Source organism: Spea bombifrons, chromosome 1 (genome assembly GCF_027358695.1).
Source record: "Spea bombifrons isolate aSpeBom1 chromosome 1, aSpeBom1.2.pri, whole genome shotgun sequence".
In the NCBI taxonomy this organism is placed as follows: domain Eukaryota; kingdom Metazoa; phylum Chordata; class Amphibia; order Anura; family Pelobatidae; genus Spea; species Spea bombifrons.
In genome coordinates, this window is record NC_071087.1 from 35,778,030 (window position 1) to 35,795,485 (window position 17,456).

A 17,456-nucleotide genomic window follows, 5' to 3' on the forward strand; every position below is an offset into this window, starting at 1 on the left:
GTTACTCTTTTTATAAGCTGTGTTCTAATCAGACCTTCTGTCAAAGTACAGGCATTGCTCTTGGGGACAATTTATTGTTACATCCCGTTTCACATTAAAAATGTAGCTTATTAGCCTAACAGAGCGGGAATAACAGAAAATTGCATCCCTTCTGTGCATTCTCTCTTACGATTAATCTTGAAATCCATCTGCTAGCGGGTGTATATGTTTGAGATCTCTCTCGTTTTGTCCTTTCGGGTTCAGATTTTGCCAGCCTATGTTTCCCTGAAGCAAATATGGTATCTCTATTACCATCTGTAAATTTATATAGTTGCGAAAAACATTTTGTATCGCCCAAAAATGTATAGTTGTTCCCTTTCCTTTCTGTTTCATGTGCCCTGTTGAAAAATGACGACAAACAAATCTTCAAGGTTATATGGCTGGCATTACTTTAGCATCAGGGGTAACAAGGATGTCCTTCACCAACTGTGCCTACACATCAAGTGGCTTCAGTCAAGTGCCTGTTTGCAACGTTTGAAGGAGACAAATCTGTCTTTTCACCTTCTAGATAAAATATTACAATAGCACACATTTAATTAACTCTAGTTAAACAAGATGCTAAGGATCCATTGTTTAATTTTCCAGGCTTTCATGAGACATTCTTTTTTCTGTTTCCAGTTTTTGCCACTTGATGATATTTATTTGTGGCCTTGCCAAGGTGTCTCCTGACCATAGAAAGAATCTCTGTAGCTGTCTAGTGACTCAAACGGCTGAAATGATAGATCAAAGCATGTCCTCCAAAGCCTCAAAAGCCACTGGGATTCATGGTCCCCTCATAGGATCACATAGTGTCTTCTCATACCGATCGACCTGTGCATGTGATGAGTTTTTCTGGTGGATCCGATTGACAAACTTTGAAGGACTGTGGTATAAGTTATTGGGATTAATTTTGCAGTCTGTAGAAATGCCTACATATGCTCTTGGAGGCTGCTGGTTTCAGAGGAGCGAGAGATACTGCTTTGTGATGAAGTGTTCTTTGGTACAGAGAGAGAATATTAAAGTAGTCTCATCAACATACCCTTCCCGATGCACACCTTTAATAACCTTTCAGCAGATGCCTCATGTCTTTTATCTTTCGCCATTACAGTTATTTAACTCTTGTCTTTATTAAACTATGAAATACACTGTAAACTCATTGAACATTTGCCCTCAGGCAGACACAATCATGATCAAAGCAAATGCATCAGAACAACTACTAAGCAGGTCCACATGTTCTCTTCAGTATTAGAACGATGCTGCGGCTACTAATAAATGCACATGGTATAGTGTTATAAGCATTATTGAATTTTTGATTGAGGATAAATCCTGTATTTTTCATGATGTGTTTGATGTGTTTGCCCTGGTTTGTGATTAAGGTGTCTCTGTAGCTATCAGCCAAAGAAATATGACATGCAAAGCAGACCAGTCCCAGCCTTTATGTACTGCATGATGGCACCTGTAGAATGTTTGTGTTTATACATTATTAAAAGCTGGTACTAACAATCCTTTATTCCAACTTCCTGAATTGTTTGATATCTGATATCCTTTCAAAAATAATGCAGTTGTAGTGATTCCGGAGCTTCCATAGCAATCATATGATAACCCGTTTCAGCCACCTGGCTCCATGAAAGTCTAATGTTGATGCCGCTCTTGTTTTAAAATGGCACGGCCTCTCACTAACCACAGTCGCAATGTTCCTCCATTTCATTCTGCTCACCGTGTAATTTTATAGCCCGTAAGCACACTCATGAGATCACTGGTGGTTGTTTCTTATTAAGCAATTATGAATGCATTAATTTTTAATGGGATTAAATGCTGAGTTTTACGGTTTTAATTTTGCGGGTATATTTATGTGAATGATTAGCGCAGGTAGGCTTTGTTCTAGCTTGAGTATTATTGGTGTAAATTAGGTTTTGCATTATGTTCGGTCAAACAGCTTGGCACAAATTCACCCCCTACCACCACCGCTTATTGTTTCATGGACGTAAATTGTTCCAGGCGCATGACTTGCCAGTCGAGGACAGTATGTCATTGGGTGCATCGTTTCTTATTGCAATAAACCTTTCCTGTCCTTGGGCTTTTTTGATTATTTTTCATTTACTTTTAGCTTTTACTTTTAACACTTCCATTTATTTTTTTTTCCTTCCTCAACAACATTTGTAACGCGTGGTTTGCAAAGTTCACATGTAATTTTAGTTTCAAACTGTTTTCACATCGGCTGCTTCCGAAAGCCGCACGTTACGGCAGACTGGAGGTATGGAAGTGTTTGATTGAAAGTTCTAATTAAGCGAATCTCAGAAAATTAGCTGAAATTAGCTGTCAGAAAGTCACATTTAAATGAGTGATGAGACACTCTGGCAGTAAACATTTAAATGATATAAATTGCTATTTAAGTGTATGGTTTAATGTTTGTCATACATTAATGTGACATGAGAGTGCAGTGACAATCAAGCAGCTTGCTGTAATTTGAACATATTTAGGGCTTTTGTGTTGAGAGCCATACACAAATTAAGACAATTGCAGGTTTCATATGTCATTCCAGTAGTAGTGTTTTTGAAGCAGTTTTTAATAACATAAGCCTATTTAACGTCTGAATTTCAGAGCTGAAAACTGCATGTAACAGTTTATAATCACATATGTTCATTTTACTGGATTGGGCTCTTATCAGGTTTTTAACGGTTTTGTATTTGCTAAATATATTCGGATTTAAAATACCATTTCAACACATTATGAATATTTTATTGTCAAAAAAAATTATTTCCTAGTTACAACTTGCTACTCGGTTCCATACAGATCTTTGAAATGGTAAAAAGGGACTTGTCTATAATTGAAGGTTCTAATTCTGATTGTATATACTAAATCTCTTTATACATTGCATTATTTAAATGCAGTGGGATTGTATAAATAAATTTTTTTGGGGGTAGTCTTTCTTCAAACCAAAATAGATTTTTTTTAAAGTAGATTTTTTAAGAGAGATACATTTTTTTATTGGAAATAACTTATTCTGAATCTCATAGACTAGCATTGAAATAAGATCCTAAATAAGGGACATACTCTATGCATAGAAACATGGATATATGGCCACCTTTTTTATTAGTGGAGTCAGTGATTCTCCCAGTTGAAAAGGCAGAGAAGCTGTTTCAACACATTCTGTAGGTCTTCCAGGTTCAGAGTTTCCTTGGTCCTATTTCAAAAAGCCTTCTGTGTAGCCCACTTGGACTAGCACTTTGTACTACTGGATTTATTAGGTTAGGAAAGAACCTAGGGGTCAATCATGCTTGATTACCCCTTTTTCCTTGTTAATGATTCTTGTCTAACAGTCTCATTTTTCTGAACCACTACACACTTTTTGAAGTATGTATTGCCTCCACGATGACTTAGACATGCTGCATGAACATGCTTAGCATTGGCTTGGTTTTTGAGATGCTTTGTTGAATAATATTTTGCATGCTTTGTTGCTTACCTGTCGTGTTTTGGTTATGTTGTAGGCTCTGGAGAGTGAGTTTGTCTCATGTCAGCTTCACCAATGGATTGACCTGATTTTTGGCTACAAGCAGCAAGGCCCAGAGGCTGTGAGAGCGCTCAACGTGTTCTACTATTTGACCTACGAAGGGGCAGTCAATCTCAACTCGATAACTGATCCCATTTTACGAGAGGTGAGTAATTTTAAGCAGCCACTTCTGATTTCCTTTTTTTTTTTGTGGCCATTATGCCATTTTTTTTAAATTTATTTTTAAGGTGCCTATTTTCAAGCAATCACCATAGCAACAAATATGAGTCAACTGATTCCCAACTTAGTAGTTTGTTCTCAACTAGTTCTAGCGTTTTCATAAATAGCCCAAAATATACAATAAAGACCCTGGACTTATTATTTGCAGTAGTAACCCTTCCCACTACTGCACCATCACCTAGAACGCAGAAACTGGCTCATAAATCAGTATGACTGGCTTAGACTAAGTTGTATAATGGTGTTCGGTGTCTTCCCTCCACCCCTCTTGGTGAGTTATATTCATTCTGTATGCATTAAAGGAGGGAGTTCTTTGGCAATCTCTGTATCTCAGGATTTAAATAAACAGGCACTGGTGGGGCTCATCCAAGTCCCTCTTGCCTGCATTCCATGAGCATATCTGATATCTTATCTGACCTAAAGGGTTGGGGGTTTTTCTCCCCCCCCCCCCCGTAAATTATTTTTCATACTTGAAGTTAAAGGTTTATTTAAATCCAAACACCGCTCCAGAGCAGAGCCTGGTCGTGAATCTTTCATAAAGTATAAACAACATCCATCTTTGTAGCATTGTTAACATTTCCTGGATACGTTAGAAAATAACCTAAATGCTTCTTCTTCAGCAGGTGGGTGACTTTTCTGAACCCTGAAAATAGTCTTTAAATAAAAATGTTGTATCATTGATATAGAAGACGTGAGCCATAGAAATGTACATGTTTTGGTATGTAGATCAGGGCTATAAACTTAACCCAGGATACTGTAACCAGGAAGTATAAAAAAAATGGACTTTATGAATACTAGAAACACCTAGTACAAAGGAATTATGTAGGAAGAAAGGAGACAGAGGATACAATTTGAGATTATGCCATGGTCTGCATGAAATGTATGAACAAAATGTGTTAGAGGATGAGACATTTTAATAGGAACATTTCTGGCGCTCCATGACTTCCATCAACAGAAAATTTTGTGTTAACTTTGTTATTCTGGTACCTAAAAGGAAATATGAGCTTACAATGGAGACTTGGGGGGCCTTCTCCTGACGTACACACATTTTGTCTTGCAGGGGTAGCCAACATGTAGCTTTCCTGTTGCTTAACTACAACTCCCATCATGTTCTGTCTTACTGTGAGATTGATGGCTACGAAACACCTGCTGGCTACCCATGTTTAGTGTTTTTAGATAAACATTCTACTTTAAATTAATGGGTCCCAACAGTACTTATTAAAAGCCCTTTTATGTTTTAACTTTTCTATACATCTTTTTATATTATACCTGCACTTACTTTACATGAAAAGAAAAAACGTCAAGCATTATAGTTTATCATTGTAATGCTTGATGGTGTTGGCTTTTTGTACCTTAATTTGCTTTTTCTTCCCATGGAAGAACGGCTCAACCGGATGATCCAGTGATACCTGAATTTATTGGTGTATCACATTCGGCAGCATTGTACAATGGGAAATTGCGCAAAAAAAGCGTTTTAAATGCACTTTGCATGTAAGTTGGGTGCTCTCTTCCACTTAAATAGGCAACATGAAATCCTACGCAGGGAACAAGGGACTTGTTCAGTCTTGAAAGCTTACACTCTAATTCCCATGAAGTTATTAGTGGACAATATGAGAGAAGATTAAGATATGAATAATTAAAACCTCTGCAAGAAGACATACATCGCAATGCTATGCTGCTTGTTACCGCTCCTGTGTCTTTTCTTTTTATGCAGTAGCCAAAGCAGTAGGTCTCTCTAACAACCACATCAGTCTCGTAGAAGCAGATACTGTTTGAAATTATCCATGAACTCATTGCCTCTGAATGCGATTGAGTGACATTTGTTTCTGTAGCTTGTGTCTGCTTTGACTGGCTGGTTTGTCTCAGATTGGCAGCTGGGATTATATTTCAGCAGATGTAAGAGTTATGAACAAGGCTAGTCTGGGGCTTTTTTTTAACCGCATCATATCTGGAGAAGGCCACATTGTATTGTTTTTAAAGTCTGCTTGTGTGCATTAGTTTTGTAAGGGTTAATCTAAATGGAATGTATATCTTATAGGCTATACGTAAAGCCTCTGATGGGAAAAGCTGTTCATTTCTGCTTGAGACAATGAGTTTCCTGTTTTACCTCAAGGAATGGACTGCAATGATATTTAATATAATCATTCATGTACATTGTTCTCATTCATTCCTAAAAAGAGCAATATTTATCCTAACGTACATGAACCGGGACACAAATGTATTTTTTCTGGTGTGCTATATAGCTTCAACTATTTAAAAAAAAAATTGTGATACGAGCCAGTGTAAAACCTATTGATTCCTTTATAGTAAATAATACATATAATTTGAATCCTTTGATGACCACCAGAGATGGACTTGACAATAGACTACACCTTGTTAGTTCACAGTTGCTGTATGGCTTTTTCTTGTATAGCTAGGCTGAAGCCCAGCCCAATATGTCTCAGTAGAGCATTTCAAAAATTATATAATAAAAATGTAGACTCCACACTCATGGAAACCACACCAGTTTTGGTGATCCCTCTTTAAATTACGCACATATTTTTTAAAGGTAGATGAAAACAGGGGTCCTAGGTTAGTAACATTGGCAAATATTCAGCAGTACTTTTGGGGGGAAAAAAAGTTTGTTTTAGGTAAACCACAAATAAATTCAATTTTTATTCAATAAACATGTCAGAGTGGGTTTACATTCCAAATGTCCAGAAAAAAAGCACTGGTGCCCCAAAGTGCTTTAAAAACATTTACAATTAAATATATATATACTGTATATCCTACGTAGACAAGGCATACACAAAAATGACAGTATGTTAAGTGGTTGGTGGTGGTAATAGGCAACATAATTTTTCAAATGCTTTCTCGGGAGGCAACCCCCCCCCCCTTCATCCACTACCACAGACAAAGGGGGGGGTGCATTTGTTTGCCTCCAGACAGCATCACTACAGCTTAACTTATGCAACTTTATATTAGATCCAGCACTGTACACCTACAAGTCACCATAGTTTTGAGTTTATTCCCAAAAACTGCAAGTTTTTTCCCCTGCGTCCACCAAATAGCAAATGCGATGGGCGAGAAATTGGTGGCTAGCATGTGACCCGTTGAGAAACCCCAGAATATGAATCTATTGATTAGCGAACAGCGAATAAATTCTAGCATGAAAAAGTGCCATGTTTTATTTTTTACTGTGACTAAACAATGTTTTTTCCCCCAATGTGTACCTTTTTAAGATTGTGTCAGGATTATACACTATAAAACCTAGACCTAGCATCTAGCATGGTAGGGAATCTAAAATAGGTTACACATATTTATATAAATACTCTAGTGTCCCTATAATGTTTTAAATCATGTATTTGACAGAGCTGCAAATAAGAACCTTTTTGCCTTGGTCGGGATAGGAAAGAAAGAAAGAGACAGTTTAAAAAAATCTATTTTGAACAATAATTGTTTCATATTGGAAATTCCAATGTTGTCATCTCTTCCACTTTTTACAATTTTATCTTTTCTGCTAAATTTTGTCATTTCTTCGTCTGCATGATTTCAGAGTTGGGCACGTTCTGTGTTTCTCAGCCACTAAAACATGAATTTGTTCCTTTGTTCTCTTTCATATGTTGATTACAACGTTACCTTTGCCAAATGCTATTCCTCCCAATTTTTGCCACTTATCTAACCGCTAAAATAGCACAGATATAGGGTTTCTCACCACATATTTAACGTCCATAGATCTCTTGGCAAAGCTCCTGTTAATCTCAACATGCTTCTTGTTAACTTTAACATTTATTGGATAAGATTATGGGTCTTTCATTTAATCTGTCAAGATTTTGTACGCCTCTATGTTGCTTTCCCATTACAACCATCCTTGTTCCATATGCTCATTGGTATTTCACTACCTCAATCTAGGAATAAACAGAATTTCTGTATTTCCTAGGTTGGCTAGGCCAGTTTGTTTTTCTTTTTCCACTTTTATATTGATCTGTACTTGAATGGATGGATGAAAGCTGCATTTACTCTCTTGCTTTATCTATAGGGTATATGTGTATATATATATATATATATATATATATATATATATCTGTATATATATATATCTGTATATATATATATCTGTATATATATATATCTGTATATATATATATCTGTATATATATATATATATCTATCTATCTATAGATATATATATATCTATATATAGATAGATATATATATATATATATAGATATATATAAATCTATATCTATATCCTTTGGTACATTGTGCTAGTGGCAATAGGCTTGGATAGCCATGGGGTAGGCACCTCCAGGGTCTGTAGGATTTTAGCAAATGGTATTTAGGCACCAATGTCTTCCACGAGCCTCTACACGGACACAGGTGTTAATATACAACTCTTTGCCTGTACCGCTTGGAATATTATTATTTGTTTTACATAGCGCCATCAAGTTCCGTAGCGCTGTACAATGTGATATTTCAGATATTTCGCATATATTAATACTGAATATTTTCTGAACGCAAGGGGGCACAAGGAACGTTGGAAAATAGCAAGAGGGGCAAGATATTTGAATGCAGGGGCATATTCTGTATCATATATTCTGCAAGTCATAGAATTCAAACAAGCACTGGCACAAGTAAAACCTGACATGAGCAGAATGTACACAACAAAAGTGGTTCATGTATTTAAAAAACAAGGGTACCCACACACTAATATGATTCCCATTTAAATTAGTCTTTTTCATTGTTACTATATTTTGCAATAAAGCATACCTTCTTTTAATGTTTATGTTCTCTTTGGTATGGAGTAAGTCAAGCTACACGTGGCTGCACTGAGACTAATCTTCCCCTCACAAATTACAAAGATATAAGTTAGCAGAGTAATTAACTTTGCTTTTCCTCATTTTGAGTCCTGCCTATATGTGAGAGGTCCTTATGTATGTATGGATAATGCTGGCCATAAAAAAAATATGTATACAGCGTCCTGCTCTTTCGCATTACAGCCAGTCTGCTTTCTTTTCACAATTCAGACTCTTAGTTCTATCAGACAGTCTCAGAAAAAAGCAATTTTGAGTCTGTCTGTAAAGGAAAAGTAACAAACATCTGTTTTTACCTTAACTGCGACCATATGTGTAGTGTTTTCCAGAGGTTGCCTTTTCCGTCAACCACTGTAGGACCTCTTAGTTGAGATCAGAATCCTGCTAAACGATACTTTCTGAGTACTGATTAGTGAATGCGGTCAAGCTTCTATGCTATCTGCGTTAGACAAGGCCAAAAGCAACATGGACAAGTCAGCCAAGTCTATATTTGCTTCCTATTTAATTGTATTTTTGTTTTGTTTTTTGCCAAAATGCGTATAAAGATGACATATAACATGCTATTAACATTGAATTATCCAGCAGCATGAGCTTCTACAACCTGGCATAAACTCTATAAAGTCTGTATAACCCCTAAAACCCTACTGATTTGATTCTTGCAATCTTTTTCAAAAGTTTGCTAAACAAATACTGAATTATTGCATATGCTGTTTTCCCTTTTTGCATTCGCTGGGGTCTATTCACTAAAGGGATGGTTTAGAGAAGAGTTTGCAGAAGCGCTGCGTTCCATGACTTCACTATACATTATCAAGACCCAACCCCGGTGTAGCTGCAGGAAGATTTCACTGGAGTCTCAAACAGCATTATTTATTACGAAGGGCCAGATCAGCCCTTCTAGCTGGAGAAACCTGCCAGTGTCGGCCCTTCATGCTGAATAGTGGAGTAATAGATAAAACCCCAACTCTTGCTTTAGTGGATAGACCCACCTCTGCTGCTGTGCGTCCCATGGCCCATGCTTAGCTTAGTTTTAGTTTTGGTTTGTGTCACATGTTCGTCGCTTCTTGTAAGCATGTTTGCCTGGTTCCCTATCCAGTCTGTTATGTCTTGTTTGTTTCTGTCGGGTATTGTCACTCTTTGTCCTGTACACATGTCATGGCACTGATCCTATCATTAAATCCGCTTGACTGTCAGGGAAAATACGCAAAACCATTGAGCCTCCGTAACGCACTGGGACACTGCAATCCCTCTATCAAAAAAAAATCATATTCAGTATAGCAACTGAACCAGAACATTGAGTCCTTTTTCAATGCTGTTTTTATTTATTTTTAAATTGGCATTGCAAAAGAAACATTAAACAAAAGATTCTTTACGAGAGGATTAAACTGATTTTAGTGTTGGGAACTCTGTAACCCGCAATATGGCTGTGGTGTAGGGTATGTTTACGGGACAAAGTGATGCATTTTGGGCCAGTCATTCTAAAGCTTGGCAGTTCCTTAATTCCTTCATAGAAATGGCTGTATTTTGAGAGGTGTCAATCTGCATCCCTTGAGGTCCCCGGTCAGTCTGTATGTCTCTGTTTGAAGTGATTTTATCAAATTAAACTGTTCTGTGTGTTGAAGTAGCGTCCTGTAAAAATCCTGGCTTGTTTGTGCCTTCAAAGGCTGGAATTCTGCACCCCTTCTGTATACATTTGGTTTGGGAAAGGTTTAGGAATTAAGTGTCAAATAATTTTGATTATCAGATTCCAAGTTGCTTTAATAGCATTTTAATTAGCATGTAGTTCGGATTAGTTTACGTTTGTCTTACAAAAAATGGCTTCGTTTATCTGTGAAGCGTACTTGGGCTAATCAGCTTGAAAAAAGTCTGATTTCTGATTGTAGTGGCACGCTTCTGTTTAATATCACAGAGGTAGAGCGGTTTTGTAGTGTTACATCCTACTGTCATGATTTCACTGTGTATACCAGTGCCAGGCTCTTACCCCCTCCATGAGGATGCAGAGTCAGCGCCTAATGAGTGCGAACTTTTATTCAAGTGTCGGGTACATCTTTTACTCTTTTTAGCACATCTAATCTACCTTTTTGTCATTTTTAGGGTGTGGAAGCCCAAATTCGGAGTTTTGGACAAACGCCTTCTCAACTGTTAATAGAACCGCATCCTCCCAGGAGCTCGGCAATGCAAGTGGTGAGTACAGTGGAAAATTCTTCTGTATCCTAAATTAATCTTTCATTCATACAATCTGTGGCATGCTGAGGGCTTAATTTGTAATTTTTTCATAGTGTACTTTATAGAAATACTGGAAAGAAATGAGAAACACCCACTTTTCTCAGTGCCTTCGTGGACTATGTAACCATTTACCTTTTGTGAAGCCTCTCTCCATAAGTACTGTTGCTGCACCATATGGAACCTCTACCTATTCATTTTAGCTTTCTAGGTTTCAGATTACACTTTTGCTTCTTTGTAGTACATTGCTAGACAACCAGAGGTTTGTAGCCAGATATGCCCCGAGGGTTTTTATCACCCACAGCCTGCCCTCTCTTGGTACTGTGATATTATATTATGAATGCCTTCACAGTAGAATATTCCTAGTGGTGGTTAAAGTAGGGCCATAATTAGGGCTCTTGGCACCATGGTCAGGGGTCCCATCTAGCACTAACGTCACATCCTCTTATTGAAGCACAGAAACATCTGCCTCCGGCCAGTTTAATTTGCACCTCACCTAGCTGCTTTCCCTATGGCCAATACAGCCCTACTTTTATTTGTCAGAGCTGGGGCATTAGAAGTATAAAACTCCTCCATTCTTGATATACAAAAAAATAAGACAGTGTACTACAAACAGGCCATCCCGTTTAACCTCTTAATACCTTCAAGATGGTCCAAGGGTGGAAAAATCATGTCAGCATGGAACGTCATAAAGAATGTAGCGGTGTGAGGTGAAGTGAAAAAAATAAATGAAAAAAAATAAAAAGTTGTTACAAAGTGTGCTGACAAATTGTTGGATGATCTATAGTTAGATCAGCTGGCTGGTCCACTAAAACTGTCTGATCCCTGAAAAAGCATAACAAAACACAAATAGGAAAAATTGAAAAATACCCTGAACCCACGTTATCTTTGGGGATAAAATGTTTGGGTTTTTTTCAAATATTTTCATTATTTTATTGTATTAACTTCTTTAAATGTTAGCCTATACATCTAAAATGGTATCAAAAGAAAACTCTATCTGTCCTTGAAAAAATAATATATAACTTGTGTGGGTGCACAAACATTTCAAAAGGAGAATCCTAGTTGAGGAAACCTAAATGCTGAAAAACTGCCAGGTTTTTGGGGACAAAACACCCTCACTAAAGAAGATACCATTTAATATCTCTGAAGATACTGAAAGGTAAACATAATATTGTGCATTGCTGTATTTTCATTAGGTTCACATTTTATTATTTGTATTATTGCCCTGTTTGTACAGTCTTAGAATAGAAGATATGTCCCTTCTGTGTAGGTGCACTTGTTGACTATATCACGGTGGAGTTAGCATCCATACATAGCTGTATCCTAAGCTGAATATTCATAGCATTTGCCATTGGGTAGCAAGAGAAAAGCCAAGCAAACAAATTATTCCAACGCTTTGGTCAGCATGAAAACATTACAGGAATGGTCTATTGTCACTGACACCTCTTACTGTAGAAGAATGCACATTAATGCACTCTGTGGGAATTTTAATGTGCATTCTTCCAAAATGGGGGGGACATTCTACAAAGTAGTCTTTCCTCCTCCATGATCAAAAATCTCTTGCCACTGGAAGTACTTCCAATGCAATCAGTTTTCCTGTTGCTTATTGACAGCTTAAGCTGGGTACACCGCACTGGTGTCTAAACGGACCCCTGCATAGAGAGTTCAGCCGAGCCAGCGCTGGAGCTTACTGAAGGCTAGTACAGAGAGATGCATTCGGCCGAATGCGTCTACTGCAGGGCGCATTGTACAATGGCACTTTACTCCTCGCTTTCTTACAAACGGTATACAGTTCTGGCTTCTTGTCTCAATCTTTTGATTTAATGGAGGGTACCCATCAGAGTTGACGCTTTTACTGCGGCTTCAGCGATTGAACCCCAAGTGCCATCTATTTGGAATTCCCTTCAGGTTAAATGATTCCAAACACCATCTGGCAATGAGATTACTTAAAGCTTTTACACGGATGTCCTTGATGCAGGCCTTTACTGGATATATAGTTCAGTTTCTTACCACAAACTAAATCTCAATAAAATGCAAGTGTGAAATTTAGGCGTCTCTAACCATATTTCAGATGTTACTAATCAGTTGTGCTTTGATATCCTTAGGGACTGTCTACTTTAGGTATTATGTTGAGGAAGTTGTCCCAAACACTTTTAATTTTAAGTCCATTTGGAAGCAGGTAAAGACTGACATCTATAGACAGTCAAGGCTAGAACTCTTATGGCTGGGTAGGATATCCTCCACCGGAATCATTGCCTTCCTAAAGCTTTTATAATGGAGAGCTGTACCTCTTCAAATTTCTCAAACTATAGGGAAGGTCTAGAGCAGTGATGGTGAATGTTTTTGGGCCTGGGTGCCCAAACCATGTTGTGGATCTCAAAGTGCCAACACTGCATGTTGGTGCCTACATAAGCCTACACACAAGCATATTCTCAAATGAGTACACACATGGATCACACAGCTTGGCCAATTGTTTATTTTGGCAAGCTATATCTCCCCTTTATTCACATTTCTTACCTTAATTCCTGCTATAGGCACGTAAGGTCTGTTCCTGCACTCCATCACGGTGCAGAACTTCAGTGCTGAGTGCCTTGGTATGATATCATATCCTAACTCATCAGTAGCCAGCATGCTTCGCAATAGAGTACTAAAACAGAGGTCTGTATGAACAGATTTCAAAGGAGCAGAAATGTTAAAGCAAGGGTCATAGTCTATAACTAGAGGGCCAGGGGTTTAGATGCAATGAGAGGGTGGTAAATAAATTGAACAGCCTTTCAGCAGATGTGGTACAGACTAATGCAGTGAGGGAATTAATGAATGCAATAGGCATAAAGCTAAGACAAGGCTAAGAACTGATTAAGGTCCAGAAACATGGCTAGATGGGCCAAATTGTTCAAATCCGCTGAGAAATTCTGTGTTTCTGTACTATCTGGCCTCAGAGATATCCCAAGCTGTCCAAAGCCTTGCATCACCAAACCAATTGTCATAGCTTGATTTGGAAATTGATTTTTTGAAGTCAAACAATATACCCCAACTACTATGAACTAATAAATCTAAAAGTCCTCCATTATTATCATTTTATTGTTTATCCTTTTTTTATATAGTGCCAACAATTTACACATTACAATGACCATTAAATTCAATAAATCAACTTAATATAAAGATGAAAATGGATATTCTAAGAATATAAGCTATTAGCTAGTATATCATCCATTATTAAAGTGTATGTATGTATATATATATATATGTGTGTATATATATATATAATGTATATATTTGTGTGTGTGTATATATATATGTATATATTTGTGTGTGTGTATATATATATGTATATATTTGTGTGTGTATATGTATATATATATATGTATATATATATATTTGTGTGTGTATATGTATATATATATATGTATATATATATATTTGTGTGTGTATATGTATATATATATATGTATATATATATATGTGTGTGTGTATATGTATATATATGTATATATATATGTGTGTGTGTATATGTATATATATGTATATATATATGTGTGTGTGTGTATATGTATATATATGTATATATATATGTGTGTGTGTATATGTATATATATATATGTGTGTGTGTATATGTATATATATATATGTATATATATATGTGTGTGTGTATATATATATATGTATATATATGTATGTATATGTATATATATATATATATATATATATATATATATGTGTGTGTGTATAGGATTAAGGGAAGTAAAGTTACTCAAAAAAGAAATAAATAATATAAGGAAATTGTTGGGTGTACACATTTGCCTTGAATTGTGTTATCGCCGGGCATTTCATAATAGCGGAGACCGCTTTTGTTTCTTTTCCTCCTTTGGGCTATTATGCACACATTTTTATTTTCACTGCTGAAATGAAAACCATCTCTTGCTGTGTTAAGTGTGGAGGCCATAATATACGCCAGGTGTAGTAATTAGCAGCCGTGCGATGGCCGCCTATTTGTCTGATGCTGCCGCTGCTGTATCCCCTTGTGCCTTCACACTATCAGATAGCTGGATTTAATTGAGGCCGTATCAGATGAGGCATTACTGACACCTTTAATTGAATGAGCATCCAGGGAGGATTAACTCATAATATTGATTGGCTTTTAGCCACTTGCTCAGAAGGGTGTCTGGATAGCTTATTAGTTGCCTTTATTTACACCTTTGTGCAAAGAGCACAAAGAAAGCTTCATTGCACAATATGTTTTTGTAAGTACTCTTAATAACTTTTTAAGAAGCTCTGATAATAAAAATGCTAATTATGTTTTTCATAGCAGAAGTTTTAAGTATTTGGTAGCTATTTGGTGATATCTATCTACGAAATAAAGGTGTGTGTGTTTATATATATATATAATATACATATAGACACAAATATAGATGGCAATTATTTTGCTGTCATCTTAAAGCAGCGTCAAGATGTGGTGATCATGGTGTATTAAATACCTAATAAAAACTGTAGTAATAAGAAACTGATTTGTGTTGCTAATATATTCAGAGATGAAATACATTTTTAAATTTTTTTTGGTGGAAAATAATTGAGATATTCTGTAGTCCTTTAGCATTTTTGGCTGTAACTTTTCTCCCCACACATTTAAACTGTGTGTTTTCCTAATACAAATTTAAAGGCATTCCCATTCTTTCCAAAGCTTTTGTATCTGTTTCTTTGCTTTGTTCGCCTGTAGAATTTCTATTTTCTTCCCTTTTCAACCAATTGAGTAATTTCTGTCCATCTTACATCAAGCAGGATAGTTTTAGATTTTCTTTCTAGGCAATTACATTGCGTGATTAATTTTATGTACACCTTTGGATGCATTAAATGATTTCATTGAAGCACGTTGCTTTGTTTTCTGTAGAGTAGAGGGAGAGGCTGTAGGTTAAATCTTGCCTTTTTTTATTTTATTTTTTTTTAATTCTCTTTGTATTATGTATCTCTCAGTCATCCCTGTGACACATAGCAGACAATCCAAAGCCTCAAAATCAATTTGCTCTGATACACAATTGATTTTAAAGTGAATCAGGGTTATTTATCTGCTTAATGTGATTTCCAATTTACCAGCTGAAATATACTTAAAGAAACATACAGAATATTTACTTTCTTCTTAAACCTTCAGGCCATCTTTAATAAATAAGCATGCGAGGTGCATTTTTTTCCCCTGCTAATCAATAAAGCATAAGACAACCTTAAAATATTTTTCAGGCCATGTTATATTAAATTTCCCATATTTGTGTTAATATGAATGCTTTTCACCCTGGTATTAAGTGAGTCCCTGTTCTCATTTGCATGAAAGAATGTTATGCAAATGAGACGTGTTTTTTCCCATCACTCACAGTATGTTTTTGGCCAAAATACAAGATGGAAATCGCCAACCTTTTTCTCATTACCGTTTAATTGTTTCCGATATGGATGATCTGAAATTGTCATATCTGTTGTTTAAAAAGAAGTACATGTAATATCAGGGTATAGTGAAGAAATACTAAATTATTTAAATAGAAATGTAGATGTGTCTCGAGAGAATAACCAGTACATATAATATGTATTTTGTTCATTCTAATATTTGTAAAAATTAAAATCATAAGTAATAGTAAGATCTTCAGGCCAGGTCTTTGGCATTCTGTAAATACACCCCTTGTATCGTTCCAAAACCAGTGTCGCATATCTTATTGTTGGGCTTTGCTGCTATACTCTGCACCCTTATTTATTGTAATCTGGTGTTACTTTTCTTGTCCTGTCTCCCTTCCCCTTCTTCTTTAAACCCCATTTTCCCGTGTGTCACTTGCATCCTTCTTCCACTTGTGTCTGGGTTCTTGTTGTGTCCACTCAACAGTATCTCCTCCTGCAGACTCCACTGATGTTTACAGACCAAGCTCAACATGATGTGATCATGGTTCTAAAGTTCCCATCCAACTCTCCGGTTACTCACATTGCAGCCAACACTCAGCCTGGGCTGGCTAATCCGGCAGTCATTACAGTTACTACTAACAGACTGTTTGCTGTGAATAAGTGGCACAGTCTACCTGGTGAGTATGCATAGTTAACGTCATCTAGACGATTACTTTTCAGACATAACGTATAACGTATATGTAACTACTAAAATTGGAGATTCACGAATTTTCTTTACGCAGATCCTGCATAATCATGTAAAATAGATTTATTAGCTGGCATGATAATGAGCATTTGCAAATTTTTACTGGTTTTATGTCTATTTGTGCCATTTTCCAAAAAAAAAAAATAAGAAATAGAAATTGTGCCCCTTTGAAGATAATAAATAAAGCAGCAAGTGTCATTGGGAAAGAGTAATTGTTTTAATAAGAAAATGTTACCGATGTTAGTCTGTTCTAATAGCCACTAGGGGAACCATTTCTGTTTCGTTTTTCAGGACTGGAAGGAATTAACTATGTCCATTCTGACAGTCTTTGACGATACAGAACATACCTTTATTCTATAATGCTCAGCCATGTTAATGTCCTTGTGTTTAGTATAATTCCCTCACACCACACTCTTGTTCTCAGTTCATTCCTTTATTCTGTATATTCCCAGTGCTTGCCCCTGTACCCAGTACATCTCACCCGCTTAACCAAGCGAATACTCCATAAATCCATATGACAGTAGTTGAGGTTTTTGTTTTGTTTTTTTACTTTGATGCAATTAACTTCCAATTAGATTTT

At 36.5% G+C, this 17,456-nt stretch overlaps 1 protein-coding gene across 1 annotated transcript in view; it reads left to right on the forward strand.

The window, feature by feature from the left end:
* Positions 1 to 17,456, forward strand: part of LRBA (LPS responsive beige-like anchor protein) — a 237,704-nt gene that overhangs the window by 191,723 nt on the left and 28,525 nt on the right. Inside the window, exons 47-49 of the mRNA XM_053460618.1 lie at positions 3,507 to 3,674; positions 10,630 to 10,719; positions 16,631 to 16,808. Coding sequence (XP_053316593.1) covers positions 3,507 to 3,674; positions 10,630 to 10,719; positions 16,631 to 16,808 — 436 coding nt within the window. The remainder of the gene's footprint in view (positions 1 to 3,506; positions 3,675 to 10,629; positions 10,720 to 16,630; positions 16,809 to 17,456) is intronic.